The sequence below is a fragment of the Lissotriton vulgaris genome, chromosome 2_1 (assembly GCF_964263255.1).
Source record: "Lissotriton vulgaris chromosome 2_1, aLisVul1.2, whole genome shotgun sequence".
Taxonomy (NCBI): Eukaryota; Metazoa; Chordata; class Amphibia; order Caudata; family Salamandridae; genus Lissotriton; species Lissotriton vulgaris.
The window spans coordinates 370,249,692-370,270,569 of NC_141687.1; the positions used below are offsets into that span (position 1 = coordinate 370,249,692).

The 20,878-nt window shown below is 46.5% G+C and overlaps 1 protein-coding gene across 1 annotated transcript in view; it reads right to left on the bottom strand.

The window, feature by feature from the left end:
- KIF12 (kinesin family member 12) overlaps positions 1–19,503 on the bottom strand; it is a 496,125-nt gene extending 476,622 nt beyond the window's left edge. Inside the window, exon 1 of the mRNA XM_086955175.1 lies at positions 19,252–19,503. Coding sequence (XP_086811301.1) covers positions 19,252–19,331 — 80 coding nt within the window. The 5' untranslated portion in view covers positions 19,332–19,503. The remainder of the gene's footprint in view (positions 1–19,251) is intronic.
- Positions 19,504–20,878: the final 1,375 nt, after the last annotated feature.

Here is a 20,878-nt window from a genome sequence, read left to right on the forward strand (position 1 = left end):
GTTTATTTATATATATGTAAATATATATGTAATAATGTTTTACATATGTTATAATTAAGATTAATAATTATTTTATAATATTAAGTAAATATATATGTTTAAAAAAAGAATGTTTTTTTTACATTACATTTAATATTTTTACATTTTAAGCTTTTTTTAATTATTTTAAATATGTTTTATTTGTGTTTATTATTTAATTACTTTTATATTATTTTTAATACATTTAAAAAATTCGATATTTTAGTTGACTATATTTTAACTATCGATATTTTGTACTAGATATTTTAGTACCTACCTGTTTGTTAGTATGTCCCTCGATATTTTTGAGTCGATATTCTGAGCATTAGATATTCTGTCCCTGACCTGTTTATTCACAGCTACACCAGCATGACCAGATGCCATCACGTGCTCTGCGGGCCTTACTCAGCATGTGTGTAGAGGGTGGGATTGTGTCAGAACTCTGCGTTTTCATGGGCAGGGACTCAGTCTAATGTGGAGCAAGTAGTGCCACTCTCTTTCCTTACAAAGCCCGGCATGTCCCTGAGGGAAACTAACCTCCAGCTATTTTCCAAAGTGTAGTGCCTGGACGCCACCATATCCCAGTTTGGGAGGTCCCTTGACATTGGGAAGGTTTCTTGGGGCAGTTCAACTGGTGAGCCAGCTGGGACATAGACCCAAGGGAGTCCACGACTGCTATTCAGCGGCCCCATCTGTTGGGCCCAGTCTCCCATTATGATGTTACCGGCATACATCTGTTCAGGCCATCATCTTGGTCACACACCCCATCATTACCATTATCCTATACTTAATGGGAAAAAAAATGTCGAACTAAGTAAAAAAATATCCTCATGTAACAATATTGAGCACACACATATTACGACTGTGGTGGTGCTCCAGCAGTGCCCCAATGCACCGTCAGCTGGAGGACCATCAAAGCCGCGGTGAGCACGCTCGCAGTATTATGATTGTCGGGCAGTGCTGCAGCAGTGTCACAGCAGTGGGATGTTAGGCTCATAAGAGAGCCTAACATGCAGCCCGCAGCAGTGTTAGCATCTGCAGCATGTTCCTGAATAGTTTAGCATCCATTCCACACCCTGCAGATTCAGGGATGTAATTACAGGGAGTCACCCCCAGGCCCAGATCTGGCAGGGGTCCCTGTTAGGGCTCACTTATTTACCTCTCCGCCACCCTTTTCATGGTGGGCATAATGCCATTAAAAGGGCAGAAAAAAGGCAACTCAGAATATGCTTTATTCATGCTGGTAGCAGACCGCCAGCCAATCGGGATCCTTGATCCCGGTGGAGCTGGCGGTCTCATGGCAGTTCAACTGCCACGCTCTGAATAATGAGAATGGACCCGCAGTGGGACGGTGGTCAGACCGCTACCGCAAGTACGGCGTTGCAATGGACCGTTGTACTCGTAAAGAAGTCCTAAATTTGGTCTACTATTAAATATACATACCGTGGGAAAAATATCAAAACAAACATTATTGACCACAACAATATCATAAAAACTAACTAAAAGCTCAAACAGAAAATCATAAACTCCTTTTTTTTTTAAATAAGATAGATATAAAAAATATCAACAGACTACAACAAAAAATATATAATACGTTTAAACCACAAAAATAAACTTATATCTTGTCACATTACATACACTATTACAAAGAAAAACATTTAAAAAATCAAACAGTAATGCAAGAGAATACATATTACACCAAACATTAAAATAATACAAATAAATGTAACATTTCAAAATATATTAGTTATCCAATAATACAACCAATACACATATTTAAAAGTAAAACAGAAACGCTAATTAACGTCCACCAAAAAAGGAGATAACTGAAAAAATTCAAACTTCATACAACTTTTGTAAAACAATTGACTGTAAAACAAACTAACCAATAGCGTATAAACCTAATTAAATTAACTTTATAAGATGAGCACATAACCTCATTCATTTTCTCAGGAAAAATTAATTTATCAACTACAAGAAAGGGACAATGTGCATAACAGCACAAAGACAAGCCAGAATGAAAACTTCAACAAATTAACTCCCCACATTCATAGGCAAGTCTAAAAAAATAACTTAACTGTAATGAAACCTAATATAGTTGTAAAATGCAAATGTGAAAACAAATCACTAAACTCCCTCCTTTATTACCTATATCAATGCTTAGATACTAAAAAAACACTTAATCAAAAATGAAGTACTGCACACCGAAAACTGCAACTCTACTCTCGGATACCTACACAAACATCCAAGTGAAACAAATATAGTTATAAAAATACAATCCCTAAACTTACATGTAAAACCCCATCACCCTCCAAAACTAACCATATCTGTATTATAACATATAAATAAAACAAACATTTTCTCACCCTCAGAAAAGCAAATCTCATCTAAATTAAAGACAAACTAAAGAACATCAAGTGCAACTTAAAGCAACAGCATATTTGTAAGTACAGAGTGTAAAACGTTTTCATGCATGTTTAAATAATATTAGCAAATATAATAAGTATTTTTGCAAAACTAATAATACTAAAATTGAAATGACAAGGATCGAAAACGTGAATTGGAAATTTAGGAAATATTATGCAAATATTTGTTATGGAAGGACCACAATGAAAAAATGATATTATAAGTAACGTGAGAGAACATACCCACCCCCCTAATGTAACAGAGATAGAAGTAAGGCATGTACTTCAAGATGCAAAAGAAGCAAGCACGCGTTTCCAAGAGGCTACTACTAAATTTTTAATATACTCACTTACTAAAGTAACTGAGCAGATTACACGTCAGCTAACAGCAATTCCTACTTTAAAAAGACTATTATCACATACTAAGAAAGGTACAAGTCAAACATCTGATGCCCATGGATGATAGCAAGATATAGGGATTTCAAAACACCTACACATAATGATGAACCCTTATTCCTACACGACAATCACAATAATGACAGAGAACGCACAAAATACAAAAAACACATCTACAGAGAAAAATCTTTTTTTCCTAACAAAACTATATAAGTCCAGAAACAGACCCAAAGACCTCTTCAATATCATCAAACATCAAACCTCCACTTTCCCACAACACCCTATTGATTTCTCCACCAGGCGCAGTGAAGAGTTCACTAAATTCTTTTCAGATAGAATAACAAACAATGAACTCTCACTGGACCCTCTCACCCTCTCTCCACCTACTAGAGTTGGCCCCTCCTCTAAAGATGCACCCCACCTTGCCTCATCAGCAACTGAAAAAGGACCTCCCAAATCCATCCTCTCAGAGAACCACAATGCAATCCCAATCACCTACAACTAAAGAATAACGCAACATGGTCAAAGTTTGAAATCATCTCTGAAAAGGAAGTCCTCGAAATACTATCATGCTTAAAGCCGACCTTCCACCTATCTGACCCTCTGCCCTACTCACTTGTCAAAATCTCAGACACATCCTCTCACCAACATTGACTAAAATCATCAACTCCTCCCTATGTAGGGGCTCCATGTCCGCTTCCCTTAAACTCAGCCAAATCATCCCCCACCTCAAAAAGCCAGACGCAGATCCCAATAACCTCAAACAAATAAAGACCTATAACCAACCTCCCTCTTCTTGCCAAAACCATGGGAAAATGTGTGCTCTCCCAGTTAAACAACCACATCAAAAAATTCAACTTACATGACACCTTCCAATATGGATTTGGGAAAGGCTGTAGCAGAGGGACTGCAATACTGAACATTACCAATGATCTACATAGATCCCTCGACAATGGTGACACCAGCCTCCTATTTCTCCTGGACTTCTCCTCAGCCTTTGAAACCGTCAACCACAACAATCTTCTAAACCCCATCTCACAAAGCGCTGGCATCAGCGGTACTTTCCTGCAATTGTTCGCATCATACCTGAGATCCCACCTAATCAAAATAAATAGCTTGACATCAGCAGCAGTACTAGTCAACCAAGGAGTTCCCTATGGCTCAATCCTATCTCCTGCCTTGTTCAACCTCAACATGGAACCCCTTGCATTGATACTAAAGCAAACCAGGACTGCCTACCATCTTTACGCTGATAGCACCCAAATCTACATTAAAATCCCATCACCTAAAGACATCCAACACCTAAACAACACTCTCTCCCAGATACAAACTTGCCTGACCAACAAATATCTAAAGCTCAACCCAAACAAAACTGAACTTTTCCTCATACAGCCAAAAAACAGTCCTTACCCATCCATAAGTGCCTCGACAACCTAACTGCACTAAACTGTAAACTATCCAGGCTGTGGAACCAAGACTGGGGAGTGAACTGCGCCAGATCCTATACGCTATGCAGAACACCCAAACTCATTTGACGCCAAGCTAGATGCACTCAAGTACGGAGTGGGTAGACTATCGGAGAGGATGGATAAGCATGCAGTAACGGTTTGACATGGTGGAGCGCAGGGTGTCCGACAATGAAGACACCCAGGGGAAGGTTGCGGAGTCCCAGACTAATCTGGAAATTGTGATAGCAACACTCCAAACCAAAGCAGAAGATTTGAAGACATGGTCAACACGAAATAATCTCAGAATAACAGGAATTGCTGAGTTTGCCAAGACTGGTAACATGGAGAGGTTTGTAGAACAGCTCCTGGCTGAGGTCTTAAGCCGCAACACTTTCTCTGACACTTTTATGATGGAAAGAGCCCATAGATCCATAGCCCCTTCACCGCCACCGAGGGCAAGACCCACCAACCCATTATAGTGAGGATCCTGAAGTACCGGGACTGGGATGCGGTGCTGCACTGCTCTAGAGAGCTGAAGTCACTCCGATACAAAGGCACAGAGATCTCCTTGTACCCAGACTTCACACCACAGGTCCAAGAAGCATGAAAGAGATTCTTGCCAGCAAAAAGGAAATTGCAGGAAATGAACATTGCTTACACTATGCTCTATCCAGCACACCTAAAAATAACTGTGGACGGCAAGCAAAATATATTTGGAGATCATAAAAGTTTGCAGCACTATTCTCCACAGGAGATGGCAGGTAACAGGAGTACATCTACACTAGAGGACAACGGCAAACAAATGGTCCCTTCTAATCTGGACGATCTAGAGTAACACTGCCTTTCCAGCACATAAGTATATAATATCAATCACCTTTTATTTTACAAAACATAGGTAGGTTACACAAGCCAACTCAAAAGGCCCTTTGCTGGCAGGTCATTGAACACTATAAAGACTGACCCATATGCCAGGCATGTTACTTTCAGCTTGCTATAGATTGTTTAAATTACTAGGATGTATTGATGAAGGGCAGGGGCTGCTCTGCGGCGCAATTGATGTGCGGTGGAGACTCCCCTGTCACAAATACTGGCAAGTAGCGTAAGGGGCTTAGTATGTGCAGCCTTCCCGCACCTCTGATGTGGTGGAATTCGGTGGGCTGCTCAAGCCCCCTATGTGTACACCACTATGGTATTTAATAATAGGTTGTTCTCAGAGGGTGGGGGAAGAGTTGTTAGTGTGGTGTTACTCAGAGGAGGGTAATGTCATTGGCGCGATTGGGCGGGGCTTATTAATGTTAAGTCATGATAACAGACAACATGGCATTAGCACAATGCTAAATGTCATCGTACACACAACACTACGTTATCCTTTCAGCATGACCCATAGACCAGAGTACGACACACATGCATAGTCCGCTGACCTTACTCACTTGGAATGTAACGGGTCTTAATAACCCCTGGAAAATTTGAGAGGTTTTAGCATAACTAGACCAGCATAATGTCAGGTAGTTCTGCTTCAGGAGACTCACCTCACCAAACAACTGAACTTACTCTCAGAGCCGGGTAGACGGCCTATTCCTCCTTCGCCAGATGTGTGATTTTAATGGTGAAAAAGGGGACCCGATTTGCAGTGCTGCATACAAAAACATACACACAGGGATGTTGTGTAATCGTCAAGAGTGATTTCAGTGGACACAATACTGACATTGATTAATGTATACGCTCCAAACACAGACGACCCTGCATTTTTTGCACAGATTTGGGTACAGCTACATGAACTGACACCAGCAGCGGTCCTACTGGGTGGGAGTGGGGGGCGATTTTAATATTTGCATAGATCCAGCTCTAGAAAGAGCCACATGTGTTCACAGGTGTGATAAGCAAGTAGCCAAGGTCCTTAGAGAAGGTAGGGAGGAACAGGATTTAGAAGACCTGTGCAGGATAAGACACCCAACTAAGCGAGAAGGCACATGCTCCTCTCTCACACACAACTCTTGGTCTAGGATAGACTACTGGATAGGTACTAAAGAGGTGAGCACCTGAACAAAGACAGTAGAACAAAGCCGAAGACCTTATCTGACCATGACACTGTCTGGCTAGAACTATTGTTGCCCACCCACACACCCCGACAGTTTACATGGCACGTCCCGACTGCTGCACTGCTAGATCAAGTGTTCAAAGCCGAAATAAGACAAGCCATTGTTACATTTTTTGCGCATAACTTACGTTCAGTTTCAAGTGCGAGAGTGATATGGGAGGCCTTTAAGGCCACACTCGGTGGGCCCTGCACAGGTAAACAAGCGAGGGTTCTTGGAGACATTCGTCAGTAGCTACGCATACTCGAAAGAGGCATGCAAGCATTAGAAAGGGAGCATGAACAGACCTTCAATGCAATATTACAGGCCACTGTAAGAGAAAAAATTTCAATATATCAGGAGATCGCGGACTGAGAAACCCGCTTTTTATCACACAGATATACAGCATGTACATACGGGGAGGGCGAACAACCAGGTCATACCCTGGCTAATAAGATACGAAAGGTTTGTGCAGATAACAGATGAGCAGGGCTGAAAACGGAATGATACACCATCAATACTCTATGTGTTTACCAAATATTACTCACAATTATATTCTACGTGTATGGAGGCCTCTGATTAGGAGATAGCAGTGTTTCTTCAGGAAATCGTTATGGCATGGCTCTCAAATGGGGAAAGGGGGTATTTTACGTAGCCCATTACAAAAGAAGAGGTTAGAGATGCAATACAAGCTCTCCCAAATGGCAAGGCCCGAGGAACAGACAAGGTCTATTAGTGCTTCATCTGCTTGAAATGTACAAAGAGGCTATAAGCAGGGTCTTCTCCCGACAACACTCTGAGAGACGCTACTAATGACGATATTCAACCCGGATAAATACCCGGAACATTGCAATTCCTTTAGACCGCTTTCACTTATTAATATTGATGCCAAAATATCGGCAAAAATACTAGCGGCCAGAATGCACCCCTTAATGCAGCATCTAGTCTTGCAAGATCAGTCAAGTTTTATCCTCACCTGATGAACGACCTAAAATGTATGCACAGTGTTTGCCCTATTCTGCTAGCTAGACCAAGAGCTGCCTGCAGCGGCTGCTCTATTAGACGCGGCCAAAGCGTTTGACTCTGAGGATTGGGATATATGTTTGCGATCCTGTGTAAGGTCAGGCTACCTCCGGCTTTCCTCTACTGGGTCCAGCAATTGTACACTGAACAAGTGGTAAGGCACTGGGTAAATTGTAACACAATGGAGCCATTTAACATTCATAGAAGAACACAGCAGAGATGCCCTCTGTCACCCCTGTTGTTCGCTCTGACGTTAGAACCACTGGTGTGTAAAATACGACAATGGGCATATGCGGCATTAAGTTTCAGATTGAGGCCTCTTAATATATCTGCAGGGCCGGCCTTAGGCATGTGCAGGCTGTGCACCTGCACAGGGCCACCAAACCCCAGGGGCCACCACGCCAATATAGATCCTTAATATAATAATCCTCGGAGGATGGATACACATTTGCGTGGCGGCCCCTGGTAGGGATTTGGCAGCCTCCAGCTCTGTTCCACTTCCTAACACCCCGACCCGACCCCTCCTGAGCTCCGGGGGGCTCTGCCCCGCCCTGACCCCCTCTTCCGGGGCCCCCTATCTTTGCTCCCTGCCCAAGGCCACCATGAGCCTAGAGCCGCCCCTGATATCTGTGTTGCGATGTGGTCTTATATGTACGAAACCCAGCAGATAACCTGGAGCCATTGCTACAGGAATATATTTGGTACGAGTGATTCTCAGGCCTTAGTATGAAGTAGGCTATGTCGGTGGTTATCCCGATGTCACCGTGGGTGTGTGCAGAGGCGGCCGGGGGCCATCTGATCTGCGCATGTGTCAGATTCGGCTGCATTCCGGCGGAATGTCCGCCACGCCGAAGCGGTTGGTGGCCCACTGGTACCGGCTGCCACTGTCCTTGGCCGACCGGATTGCAATTCAAAAAAATGGTCATACGCGTTTTTTATATTTATTCACAAATATACCTATCCCCTTGACACAACACTTCTTTACAAAATTGAGATCCCATCTAATCATACTAACATGGGCAGGTCGTTGTCCAAGAATTAGTTGGGAAGAACTCACTCGCCCGTAGGCACAGGGGGTTTGCGGAGCACCAAATAAGCACCTCTATTATCTTTTTGCGCAGGCAAACTTTGCGCACCACTGGCATCGCCTGCATGAATATGTACCATACGTTGCCATAGAATCGGATGAGGCTCCCCCCAATCTGCTTACAGCTCTTATACCACAGAGAAGGACGGAAATTACATGCTCTGTTATAAATCCAGTAAAGTGCACAATCCACGCACGGAGCAAATTAGCACAACAAGCACATAAGGCACCACTGTATGCCCCTGCACTCCACCTTCTACACCATCCAGATATATCAGTCACACAAGAACAAAAGGCACAGAAACTGTTGGACAAGATGGACGTGCGCACCATGGGGGATATGTTCAGAGAGAGGCTGTTTGTTAATTCTACAGAACTCTTCACTTTCATCACACAGACGCTACTCCTCTTTGCATACATGCGACTCGTGCATGCCGTTACAACTTTATGTATATCCTATCTGCAGAAGCCAGATGCCCTGCAGGCATTACAGATTCCGCTGTTTGCCCCCACACGGGGGCGCCTAATCACTAAACTCTACAATGCAGTTAAATAGGAGAAATACAAAAGACAGAGCAGACGCTAGAGAGATGGAACACTGCACTGAATACACCAGCCAAGCATACCTGCACCTGGAGCGAGAGGAGAGAGGACCGAGGCACAAGAGTTTCGAGGCACAAGGGGCTCGGCAGCCTGAAGGTCCGCTGCAACACAACACACCACAGCAAACGCCGCCACCAGTTGCGCCGCCGCTCCGGGACTCCAGATCCCGGCAGCCTTCGCGACGGCGCGTTCCCTGACGTGCTAGACGCGCCGGGAGGGGCTACTAAACAAGCGAGCCCTCGGTGGAGCGGGGGGACCAGACAAGCATACCTGCACCTGGAGCGAGAGGAGAGAGGACCGAGACACAAGAGTTTCGAGGCACAAGGAGCTCGGCAGCCTGAAGGTCCGCTGCAACACAACACACCACAGCAAACGCCGCCACCAGTCGCGCCGCCGCTCCGGGACTCCAGATCCCGGCAGCCTTCGCGGCGGCGCGTTCCCTGACGCGCTAGACGCGCCGGGAGGGGCTACTAAACAAGCAAACCCTCGGTGGAGCGGGGGGACCAGCCAAGCATACCTGCACCTGGAGCGAGAGGAGAGAGGAACGAGGCACAAGAGTTTCGAGGCACAAGGGGCTCGGCAGCCTGAAGGTCCGCTGCAACACAACACACCACAGCAAACGCCACCACCAGTCGCGCCGCTGCTCCGGGACTCCAGATCCCGGCAGCCTTCGCGGCGGCGCGTTCCCTGACGCGCTAGACGCGCCGGGAGGGGCTACTAAACAAGCGAGCCCCCAGCGTCGCGGGACGCGAGCCCCCAGCGTCGCGGGACGCGAGCGGGACGCCCAGGGCGAAGCCCGGGCAAAGGGCGGGCCCTCTACGGCCCTCAGCGGCCAGAAGAGGCTGGGCTGGGCCACCCCCCTAAAGTCACCTAAATCATTGCGCTAACAAGGTACCTACCTGTGCATTATATCACTTGGTTTACGTAAGCTATTGACATTGCATTCTCTTCCGATATATTATGAGGAAGCCAGTTAAAAAGCCAAAAATGCCCACACTAAGATCAAGTACAAAATCGAAAACGGATCCACCACAACCACTACCAACACTAACCGCCATTGATAAGATGTTGAAACAAACAATAGGGGCGGTATCCAATGCTATCGCAAACACGGAGAGAAGGATGTCTCTACCACCTGTGACTATTATCCAAGATACACAGGAAGCACTTATCAACCTATCTGTAGTCACCCTAGACCCCGCTGAAGATCCTGATACTAGTTTGGCTATCACTCCCTCCTCTTTCGTTGATCTCCCGTGCGCCCAAGCTCCCACCGAAACTAGGAGGGAGCGAACGGACTCACACAAAAAAAAGAGGAAATTAAACACCATGGAAAACACATGGCCCAGGGAAGGCTCGAAATGCGGAGGACAAAAAGGCCAAAGCAAAACCACAATCATAACTTGGTGACACCTATAAATCCGCCCACATCAGGAATACCCTGCTGGATTACTAACATGGTGGCTGACCTTAAAACGGACCTAGAACATACCATCACCGCGCTGATTAAACCCCTCATGGCCAAAATTGATAGGCTAACATCTCTGTTAAACAAAAAGGGTGTTGGCGCTAAAGGTCAATCAGCACAAGACGGTGCCACAACAACAACAACAACAGCAAAACAGGATGGGAGCCCAACGAAAAAATCCACTAAAGACAAGGCTATCCCAACAACGGATCCGGCATCAAATATCCCCCTAGAGCTTCACAAAGGAATACAAAAGATGCACAAAATGACATCTCATCACCGAACACTGGTAAGTCCAATAGACAAACAACTTCCCAAATAAACAAACCATGTCAAGGAACTGCTCAAACAACACATGGAAATAATGACCAAACTCCAATAGTTAACTCTAAGACAAACCCGACTCCACCAGCAAAGGCTATAGAAAACAAAACATCAACCCGTTTTAGGACAATTAATCTCCCTCCTGAAGCTTTGCCCTTCGTAGTCGTGTTGACAGGAGTCCCACCCCTAAGAGAGGGCAAAAGGGAAACACAAGTGGAGCTAAAAAACAAATGCGCACAGTGGTTACAAATACACAGACCACTACCCCCCAATATTCATGGAGAAATTCTGTCAGTAAGAAAGGGGGAGTGGATCGGTAGAGGAACAAAAACAATAGCAGGGGACATAATAACAGTGAATTTTAGAGACTTTGCAGCTGTTAACTTTATTTGCAATGCACCCCCCAGCAGTGCCCATTCACAAATCCACCCTGTACATTTGTCTTACTTCTACCCCTATGCACCTCAAAGACCTGTGCAGAGAAATAGATTTCCGACGAATAGGATCTACCAAATGGAACCCCAATATAGACCGGCCAGTGGCAAATGCCATATCATGCGACCCCAAATTTCGATCCTTTTCCAATGCAGCACGCACACTGGAACAGGTTTAGCGCACTTGAGGAGGTCGATTGACATGTATGGGGACATCCACTTCTTACACCCATAAGGCCAAGGGAGGAAGGACTGTCGACAACAGGAACGGAAATGGGGGTTGTGAATAGGACAGGACCCGCAGATTGCAAGGGAGGTGGTAGAAAGACTCCAAAAACCAGGAGGGGAAGATGCAACCTGTTAGACCCTCCAGATTATAGGATAACCACTGAACAAAGTAGACTAGCTACCATTAGCAGCCCACAATCCCGCACTGATACACCAACTACAAAAGCAGATCAGGCAGTGAACCTATTAAGAGGACTAACAGAACAACCCAGGGTGGATACTCACGAAAACTTACAAATTGTATCCTGGAACATAGCAGGACTAGCGGCCAAATTTGAATCCCAAGAATGGCTTAACTACATAAATAAATTTCAAATTATATGCCTGCAAGAAGCATGGGTTGTTGAACCAAATGATTATAGCCTAGAGGGATACAAATGCTTTTCTGACCCGGCCAAAAAGGTATCATCAGGGAGAGCTAGTGGGGGACTAGTAACATATGTTAACTTACACATCCAGGGAACATGGTCAAATCTAAATTGGGACTCAGACAACCTACAAGTAGTAAGGTTTCGCTTCAAAAGACTAAACCTTTTTTTACTTAACTGGTATAATGCTGTTGGTACGATGGCAAAGGGAGCAGCTGTCAATGAACTGGACTCATGTTTAGAAAAACTGTTAACCTTAAACAAGACACCAAACCCCCCAAGTTTAATACTTTTGGGGGATTTTAACTGTCACCTTTGTGACAAATTAAAACCATTCAATAAAGATTGGTCAAGATGCACCATTGCGAAAGGGCCGCATTTTGCTCATGTAAAAGAGGGATGGGACCTTGAGAGACTAACGAAAAGGCACAATTTGGTCCAAACCTTGGATCTTGCTGAGCTGGGCGAAAATGGAGACCTCAATCCAACATTCAGAGGCAGAGGTTGCCAGTCTTATATTGATTATATCTTAGTCTCGCCCGTACTAAAAAGAAACATCAGTAAAATTGCAATAGACGCAAGCATCTTTAGCGACCATAACCCGGTGATACTCACCATAAAAGGGTTTGATTTTAAAATAGGCCCAAAGAGAACTGACGTGATAGAAAAGGCAGTGGATCAAGGAAGGAGAATCAAGTGGGCCAGGACTGACGGGGACAGATTTTATAAAAAACTGATAGCAGAGGGTCTAACTGCAATAAATACATGCCTTGATCCCAGGGCGGAAGAAGCCTTAGTGATCAGGGCATTTAAAGAAATCGCATGCCACGTAAATAACCTCCTGAAGACTTCTAAAACTGGCAAAGTGCCCTCCACCCCCCGCTGGTTCGATTCCATTTGCACTAAGGTGCATAAAAAACTGAAACTTAGCCTCCATGCTAAACCAAGGCACAAGGGGCTCGGCAGCCTGAAGGTCCGCTGCAACACAACACACCACAGCAAACGCCGCCACCAGTCGCGCCGCCGCTCTGGGACTGCTGTTTATAATAGCACAGAATAGATCTGAATATAAAAAAGCTTTGAACACTCGCAAAAAGAGCCTACAAATTCAAGCCTGGGAGGATTTAAGGGACGCTGCAGAAAGGCGAGATATTTCAGGCTTTTGGAAGGTTATCAATACCCCATGCTTCCAGGACCAAGGAGCACCAAAAATAATGAATACCATCCTACCAGAACAATGGCAGAATCATTTTCAGAGCCTCTATAACCACACAGGACATTCAACTCAGGGCGACGCACCAAGGCTAACACAGCCTGCAAAATTAAACTTTTCCCTGAAAGAAGTTGAAATGGGAATAAAAGGGCTTAGTAAAAACAAAGCACCCGGCCCGGATGGAATACCTCCTGATCTCTTCCTAAGCAAAATCGATCTGTGGGCCCCGTTGCTAACGAGGGTTTTGAATGAGGCAGTGGTGGCAGGATTGCCTCGCTCTTGGTCAACAGCAACCATAGTTCCGATCTACAAAAAGGGGAACCGTGACGACCCTCAATGCTATCGCCCCATTTCTCTCATTGACGTGACTGCAAAAGTACTGGGGCGAGTCATCTTACACCGCCTGCATGAATGGGCAGTGGAGCACCAGGTCTTATCAGACATCCAATACGGTTTCAGGGAGGGCAGATCCACCACTGACCAATGTTTGAATTTATATCTTCTGGCAGCAAAATACACCATCGCTGGCAAGGGGTCCATTTTCATGGGGTTCATGGACCTTTCCGCTGCTTTTGACCGTGTAAACAGAAGAAAGCTCTGGTCATTACTGATAGAATTAGGAGTGGATCAACCCCTTGTGGATACCCTACAATCTCTACACTGGAATACATCCGCAAGCGTGAGGTACAACCAAGAGGGAAACAAGACCGACCCCTTTGCTTGCACCAGTGGAGTGAGGCAGGGTTGCATCCTAGCGCCCTTCCTTTTCTCCATATATATTAACTCCCTGGAAAAAGAACTCCTCAAACTAAAGGTGGATTCGCCCCAAATTGGCCATCATGCAGTGTCGGTACTATGCCGACGACGCGGTACTGCTAGCCAGAACCCCCCTAGGATTACAAAAGCTGATTGACGGTTTCGTCGAGTTTATGGATAAACTGGATTTATCGACAAACCTGGAAAAATCCTATATCATGTCAACAGGACTAATGAAAAAGGGGAATTTCACTTATCACATTGGATCACATAAGATCGACCAGGTCAAGACTTTTTCATATTTGGGGGTACTGTTCGACAACCATCTTAATTTCAAACCTTTGGTTGAGAAACACGAAACGAAACTGGCGGCGTCAGCAGGAGCCATCATGGGGTACGGCCAAAGACTGGGAAGGTGGTCCCCAGAGCAAATACTAAATTTGTACAGATCAATTTGCTGTGCGAAGGTAACCTATGGTGCGGAAGTATGGGGTTTCATAGACAACAAAGTACAGCAAATACAGGTAGAAGAAAATAAATTCCTGAGAAGAACCCTGAAAGCGCCCCAGAGCGTCCCGGCCTACATTATCCATGAGGAAGTCGGAGAGCCATTTATAGAAGACTGGATTAAAGTCAAACCTCTCCTGGCTTGGGTTAAAATATGGATTAACCCTGAGGCGGTTTTAACAAGACAAATTATAACGGATTGCTTCAAACGTGATAAAGGTCACAACATCCCCTGGCTGAAGTATGTTAAGGACTCGCTAGAAGAGATTGACTGTACAAACCTCTTCACATCCCCAGAATCCCTAACTGGTGAGAGCAAAACAATGGTAAAAAAACTTTTTTCAGAACGGTTACGGACAATTAGGGCAGAGAGTGAAAGACACAAACCCACTGTTTTATCTTACTGTAAACTTACAGCGAAGCAAGGAATGGAACCATATCTGAGGGTCATGTATAATGCTCAGGATCGTTATTATATGACTCGCTTCAGACTTAACATGCTCCATTACCTATTTGCGGTTCCGGCTGGGTTCACTCACACAGTGGAGGAGAAGGGTACCTGCGGCTGCGACAATAGGTCTCCGCAGGATACCCTTCACTTTGTTTTATTGTGTCCCCTTTATTCAGTCCCAAGACGCAAGTTCCTAGTGGGGATCCTGAAAGAAGTTAAGACAAGCAAAATTGGCCTTGAAGTTCCTACAGGAAGCTGAAGACACTTATACACTATTCTGTACTATAAACTTTATCCGGGTAGCACTGCGGCTAAGGAACACTAGAGAAATTGGACTTTAACATCACCTGACCCCTTAAAAATGAACTCCTTTCGCCACCAGTTTAATGAAATACGGTTTTAGCCAATCTCGATTTTTTTTTTTTTCACAACCAATTTTATTGAGCAAATGAGCATCAAGAATGTGGCGTCTGCACAACCGGAGATCACCACGACAATATCAATGCAGCAATTACATATGCAGCAAATGGTATAGCAGATTCAAAAATAGGCTCAGTATAGAAATTCCCCAGCGACCCACCCTATCCCACAACTCCACCCCCCTCGCCCCGAACACCCCCCCCCCAACCCCACTCTACCACACGTGTATAGAAGCAATAGAGAAAAGTAAGTAGGCGTAGTGCCACCAGGGCGTCGCTGCTTCGGGCCAACAATGTCACTGTGGTCAAATGTCCTCCTCTCGCTCCGCCGGGGAATCCAGGGACAGACCACGGTAGTCGGCCCAACGCTTCCAAATTTTGTAGTGTTTGCGTGGGCAGCCCCTCGCCTCAAAGATCAGCCTCTCCAGACCCATGAAATAATCCAGCCCAGCCTTCCATGCAGACAGGGGGGGAGCCCTTACTGATTTCCATGCACGGGCCAGGTCCCGCTTAGCCACGACCAGCCCCAAGAGCAACAAGTGGCGCTTATATATGTTACCCCCAACCCCCTCCATAATGTGCAGCAGGCCCAGCCGGTGTGTACGAGGAAGGTCCCAGCCCAGGACCTCAGCCAGGGAACTCCACACACCCCTCCAGAACCCAGTCAGCCGGCCACACGTCCACACAGTGTGTATCAAGGACCCAGGCACCGACCCACAGCGCAAGCATTCCGGGGATGCAATCAAACCAGCTTTCCACAGTCGTTCACGCGTATAATAAGCGCGGTGCAGGTATTTAAATTGGATGAGCCGGACAGCAATGGCGGTGCCACGTGGGGATTCCAGCGCCTCCCTCCAATCGTCCTCATCAAGAGGGCCCACATCCACTTCCCACGCCTCCCGAAGAGAGTGCAGGGTGGAGGAGCAGTGGATAACAAGCGTCTGGTATATTCTAGAGACCTTTCTGTCCCCCAGGTCCCCCATAAACACTTTAGCCTCGACCGGGCTAAACTCCCGCAAGGAGTCGAGGCCGGCGATGCTCGGGGTGAGGGCATGTCGCAGCTGGAGGTAGCGGAAGAATTGGGACTGAGGCATTTGGAACTCTGTGCGGAGCTCCTCGAAGGATTTGAGGGTGGTACCGGACATGACCTGGCCCAGTTGTGTAATCCCTATGGCTTCCCAACCTTCAAAGCCGGTCAGGGCCGCCAACTCCGGGAGCAGACCATTATGCCAAAGCGGCGTCTCAGCCGTCAACCTGCCCCACCATCCCATGCGGCGCAGTGACTGTCGCCACACAGCAAAGACCACCCTGGTGACCGAGGGCAACCCACGGCGTATGCGAGCCGAATAAAGGATGGTGTGGAGCGTGTGATCGCCCATGAGCGATCGTTCCAGGCCATAAGCCGGATCACCTCTATCGCCATACCACCATTCATTAAGGACAAGCAGTTGGGAAGCTTGGTAGTAGGAGAGGAGGTCCGAGGTGGACAGGCCCCCACAGTACGTGGATAAAAAGCACGTCTTCAATGCCACCCTGGCTGCACCGCCATCCCATAGGAAGCGGCCCAACACTGAGTTGACCTGACGGAACCACTCCAGGCCGATGGGATATGGGAAATTTTGGAGTTGGTATAGGAGACGCGGAAGCGCCACCATCTTGAAGATGACCGATCTCCCAAAGATAGTAAGCGGCATCCTGGACCAAGTCTTGACATCAGCCTGGACCCGTTCCCACACCGGCAGGACTCCACGCGCCCAGGCCACGAACCGCGACTCCGAGAGAAAAACGCCCGGATACTTCAGGCCATTCGTTGCCACTCGCAACCCAGTAGCCCAGGGGTCAGCAACCACTCCTCCACCCAGCACCCACAGGGTCGATTTGTTAAGGTTAAGATGAAGACCCGAGACCTTGCCAAACGCCCTCATGATCTCCAGAACCCGGGGTCCCGAGTGCCGTAGGTCAGTGAGAAAGAGGAGGACGTCATCCGCATATAGCGCAATCCTATCCACTAGGTCCTCACTCCAGACGAAGCCACGCAACCGGGCATCCGCTCGCACCCGCGACGCCAGGGGCTCCATGGCAAGGGCAAACAGGTATGGGGACAGGGCCAATCTCGATTTTTAACTCTTTTTAACAGAAATTTATTTTTATAACATTTGTGTGTATATTGTATATGTGCTTTTATGGTGTCTGTTTAAGTACCGAATAAAGATTATAAATTGAAAATTGAAAATTGAATACACCTCTATCTGGAGGTGACTGGGGATTTTGTTGCACACTCACTGAGTTCCGACCACTGAACTGTAATCTGCGTATTATTCATTTTAAATGCTTGCAACACATGTATTATACACCTGTGCAGTTGCATAAATACGGATTACGGAGCAATGCTGTCTGTATCAGGTGTGGGAATAAGCAAGCAGATTTTTTACATGTTGGTTGGGCATGCCCTCGTTTTAGGCGCTATTGGAGGGAAATGACAGATGTTCTGACAATCATATTGTCTGAGTCAGTCCCTAATACTCCACAAGTGTGCCTCCTTGGCTTGGTAAAGAGTTAACGACTGCCCAATCGCAGATTAACTGTGGTGGCCCTATTACTAGCCAAAAGACGCATAGCTATGTACTGGGGTAGCAGAAGAGCCCGAGAACAAAAAAAACAAAAAAAAAAGACATGGTGTTGGCAGCTAGGACTGTTCTTGAAGAAGTTATAAAGAAATAAAAGAAGATAAAGAAGACTATCGGTGATGATTCATGAAGAGCTTTAATTGATCATTGTGGAATATGCTCAGGATACAGCCCCTTTCTTATTTGGAGTTTGACCAACATGCACTGCATAGAAAACATGGCAGATGTCGGTCGCCCCTGCAATAAAAGCTGCTGCTGGAGGAAGGTTTGTCAGATTCTTTCAAAAGCCATTTTTTTTTTTATAGTCTGATATTTTATTATTTTCTATACTAATGCATTCTATACCATTATATTCAGAGCAATTTATAGAGCGCGTGGCTTCCTATCCGGGCCTCCCAGGCTGACAGCTTCCCGGAAGCATTCCGGTCTGGCCATTTAATTGATATTGTTTCTTGTGAAGCGCCCTGATGTTGAATTGATGAAGTCTGCGCTATACAAAGCACAAATAGGTGAATCTAAGTCTGTGACTGAGACACCCTCTTAACTGTGCCTAAAGCACGCGGAGATTCAGACTGAAAGACCCAAAAAGATTGTGCCTGAGACACCCGGAGAACTCCTTCTATGAGTAGACATTGAGAGGGCAGCTTTGCCTGAGACACCACATTATCTGTGCCTGAGACACACAGAGAACTGAGGCTGACACATCCAGAGAGACTGTGTCTGGGACACCCTGTGGCCTGCGCCCGGGAGTAAAGACACTCAGACGATGTCTATTTATGAGACACCCATGACTGTTTCCGATGCCCCTTATGAGTGTCTGAGACACTCGGGACGGTTTATGAGACCCCCATAGTGAATGTGTCTTAGAGGTGTACCGCGATAATGCGACATGAGACAGGCAGATATTGTGTCTGAGTCTGCGACATATGAAGGACTATATCTGAAAGTGGGGTACTCAGGGGATCACTGGGTCCGACAATCAGGACTGCGACTCCCCGAAGAGTCTGCCCAAGTCTCCATAGAGTCTGCATATGAGACACAAGGAGGACAGCGCCTCAGAGTGAGACACCCTGCGGACAGCGTCTGTGAATGTGACATGCAGGGGTCAGGACCGCTGTGCCTGAAGCACCCAGCACTGTTCCCAATACACACGCATGAGTGTCTCTGAGACACCCCAACCACTAAGAGACGCCTAAAGAGACAGCGGCTGAGAGCACATCGAGTGAACACAGCAGACATGCAGACACATTTTCTTCCACAACAACTTAAATGATGGACGTTCTATAGGTCGAATCAGTATGGAAAAGCCACAAAGATGAGCGCACAAAAAAACAGGTTTACCAGTCTGAAGACACTGTACAGTGACTGCGTTGAACGAGGCAGGCTGACTCCGAGGAAGGACTGGCCACCGCGTTTCGCATGGACCGCCTCTGCCATTAACAAGCCCCCCGTGCCACCAGTGCCCAAGGGGAGGGCGCCCCGAACACCATGAGAATCCCTCTCACGGACAGAAGACACGACCAATTTCAAACCCCGTCGAGAAACCCCCGGATACTTACAGGTGGCTGAAGAGAGACATTGTGTTTTTCTGTCCGGTGGCAAGTGTGGGGGTGGGTTAATATTAAACTGCAGTTCTCAGGAATGCCGGTGTAGTGTGCAAACCACCCCACAGACACGGTTAACCCATGCCTTGCTTTGAGGAATGCAGCGCAGGTAGACCTGGAAAATACCCGCCCTTCACCATCACACCCCCTTCCGTTTACCTGGGAAGTCGTCGTCTGCCCCACATCAGAAACCACGTCAAATGGCCTCAACTTCAGACACAACCACCCCGTGGCTGCACGACCTAGGGCCGCTAATACCCCTCCCCCTATGAGTCACCAATGCTACATGTCGCCACCATTAGGCAAAAAACCTGCAGGCATAGTTCAGGGGATGGGGGCAGGGAATATGGTGATGGGCAATACAGGGGGTTAAGCACGGACGTCAAGAACAAGGAACAAGGTGAGGGCGATGGGGCCTCGGCGTTATGGTTTAAACACTGATTGGGGGAGGGGCACGTGACGTCAGACATTGTATACAGTGTCAAACGGCCCTAATTAACACCAGAAGAGTCTGGGTGCCTTCAATACACAGAGGGCTTCAGTGGCGAGGGCCTGGGGCGACATTTGGAAGGCAAGGTGTGCGCACAGCGGGGGCAATCCACAAACACTTCCTCTCGGCATTACCCCAGACCCCCTCCCCAACCCCGGCCCAGACACACACTCGCAAATACCTGAGCTGCGGTCTGGGCCCAGAGCAGCTCAAGCAGAACACGAAATACTTAGTCCGAGTTAAATATTTGCCAGAGAGGAAAAGTTAACTTTCCCTGCAAGTCTGAGGCAGCCGCCTATCAGCAGTCACTACATCCTTGGCGTATCAGAAATAGCACCCTTCTTGCCCCCCCCCACCTTCCATGGAATACTTCATCAATTTTAGTGCAGCATTTACGGATAGGGCACCGCGCTGTGTGACCCGTACTGGGATTCTCGAATCGAAAATACATCGGATCAAGCTAGGCTTTTATCTCCCAGGGAGTTGTCGAAAGCTCTTTATGATGAATGAGATGTGTACAGCATGTGATCGTTTTAGAGACATAATCAGTGCGTGGACTCATTTGCAGCGTCTCGGCAAAAGAGACTCCCACAATGATTCGAGATTTTTTTCAACCTCAAGATCTTTTGTGGATTTCTTTATTGAAGGCATTTTACATGCTGTTGTCTTTTAAGGTGACCAGATCAACTGTAGGACAGCCCTCATGGCCATTATATATTTTCGGGCATTCCTATTCCCTCCATCTTAATTTCTTAATCCTCATCTCTCAATTTTCAAGCGTCTCTCATTGATCAATTCTCCTCCCTCGCTACTTATTTTTCACTCTTTTCCCAGAGGCGTCTGTCCACACCTTCATTCTTTTTTTTTCAACACT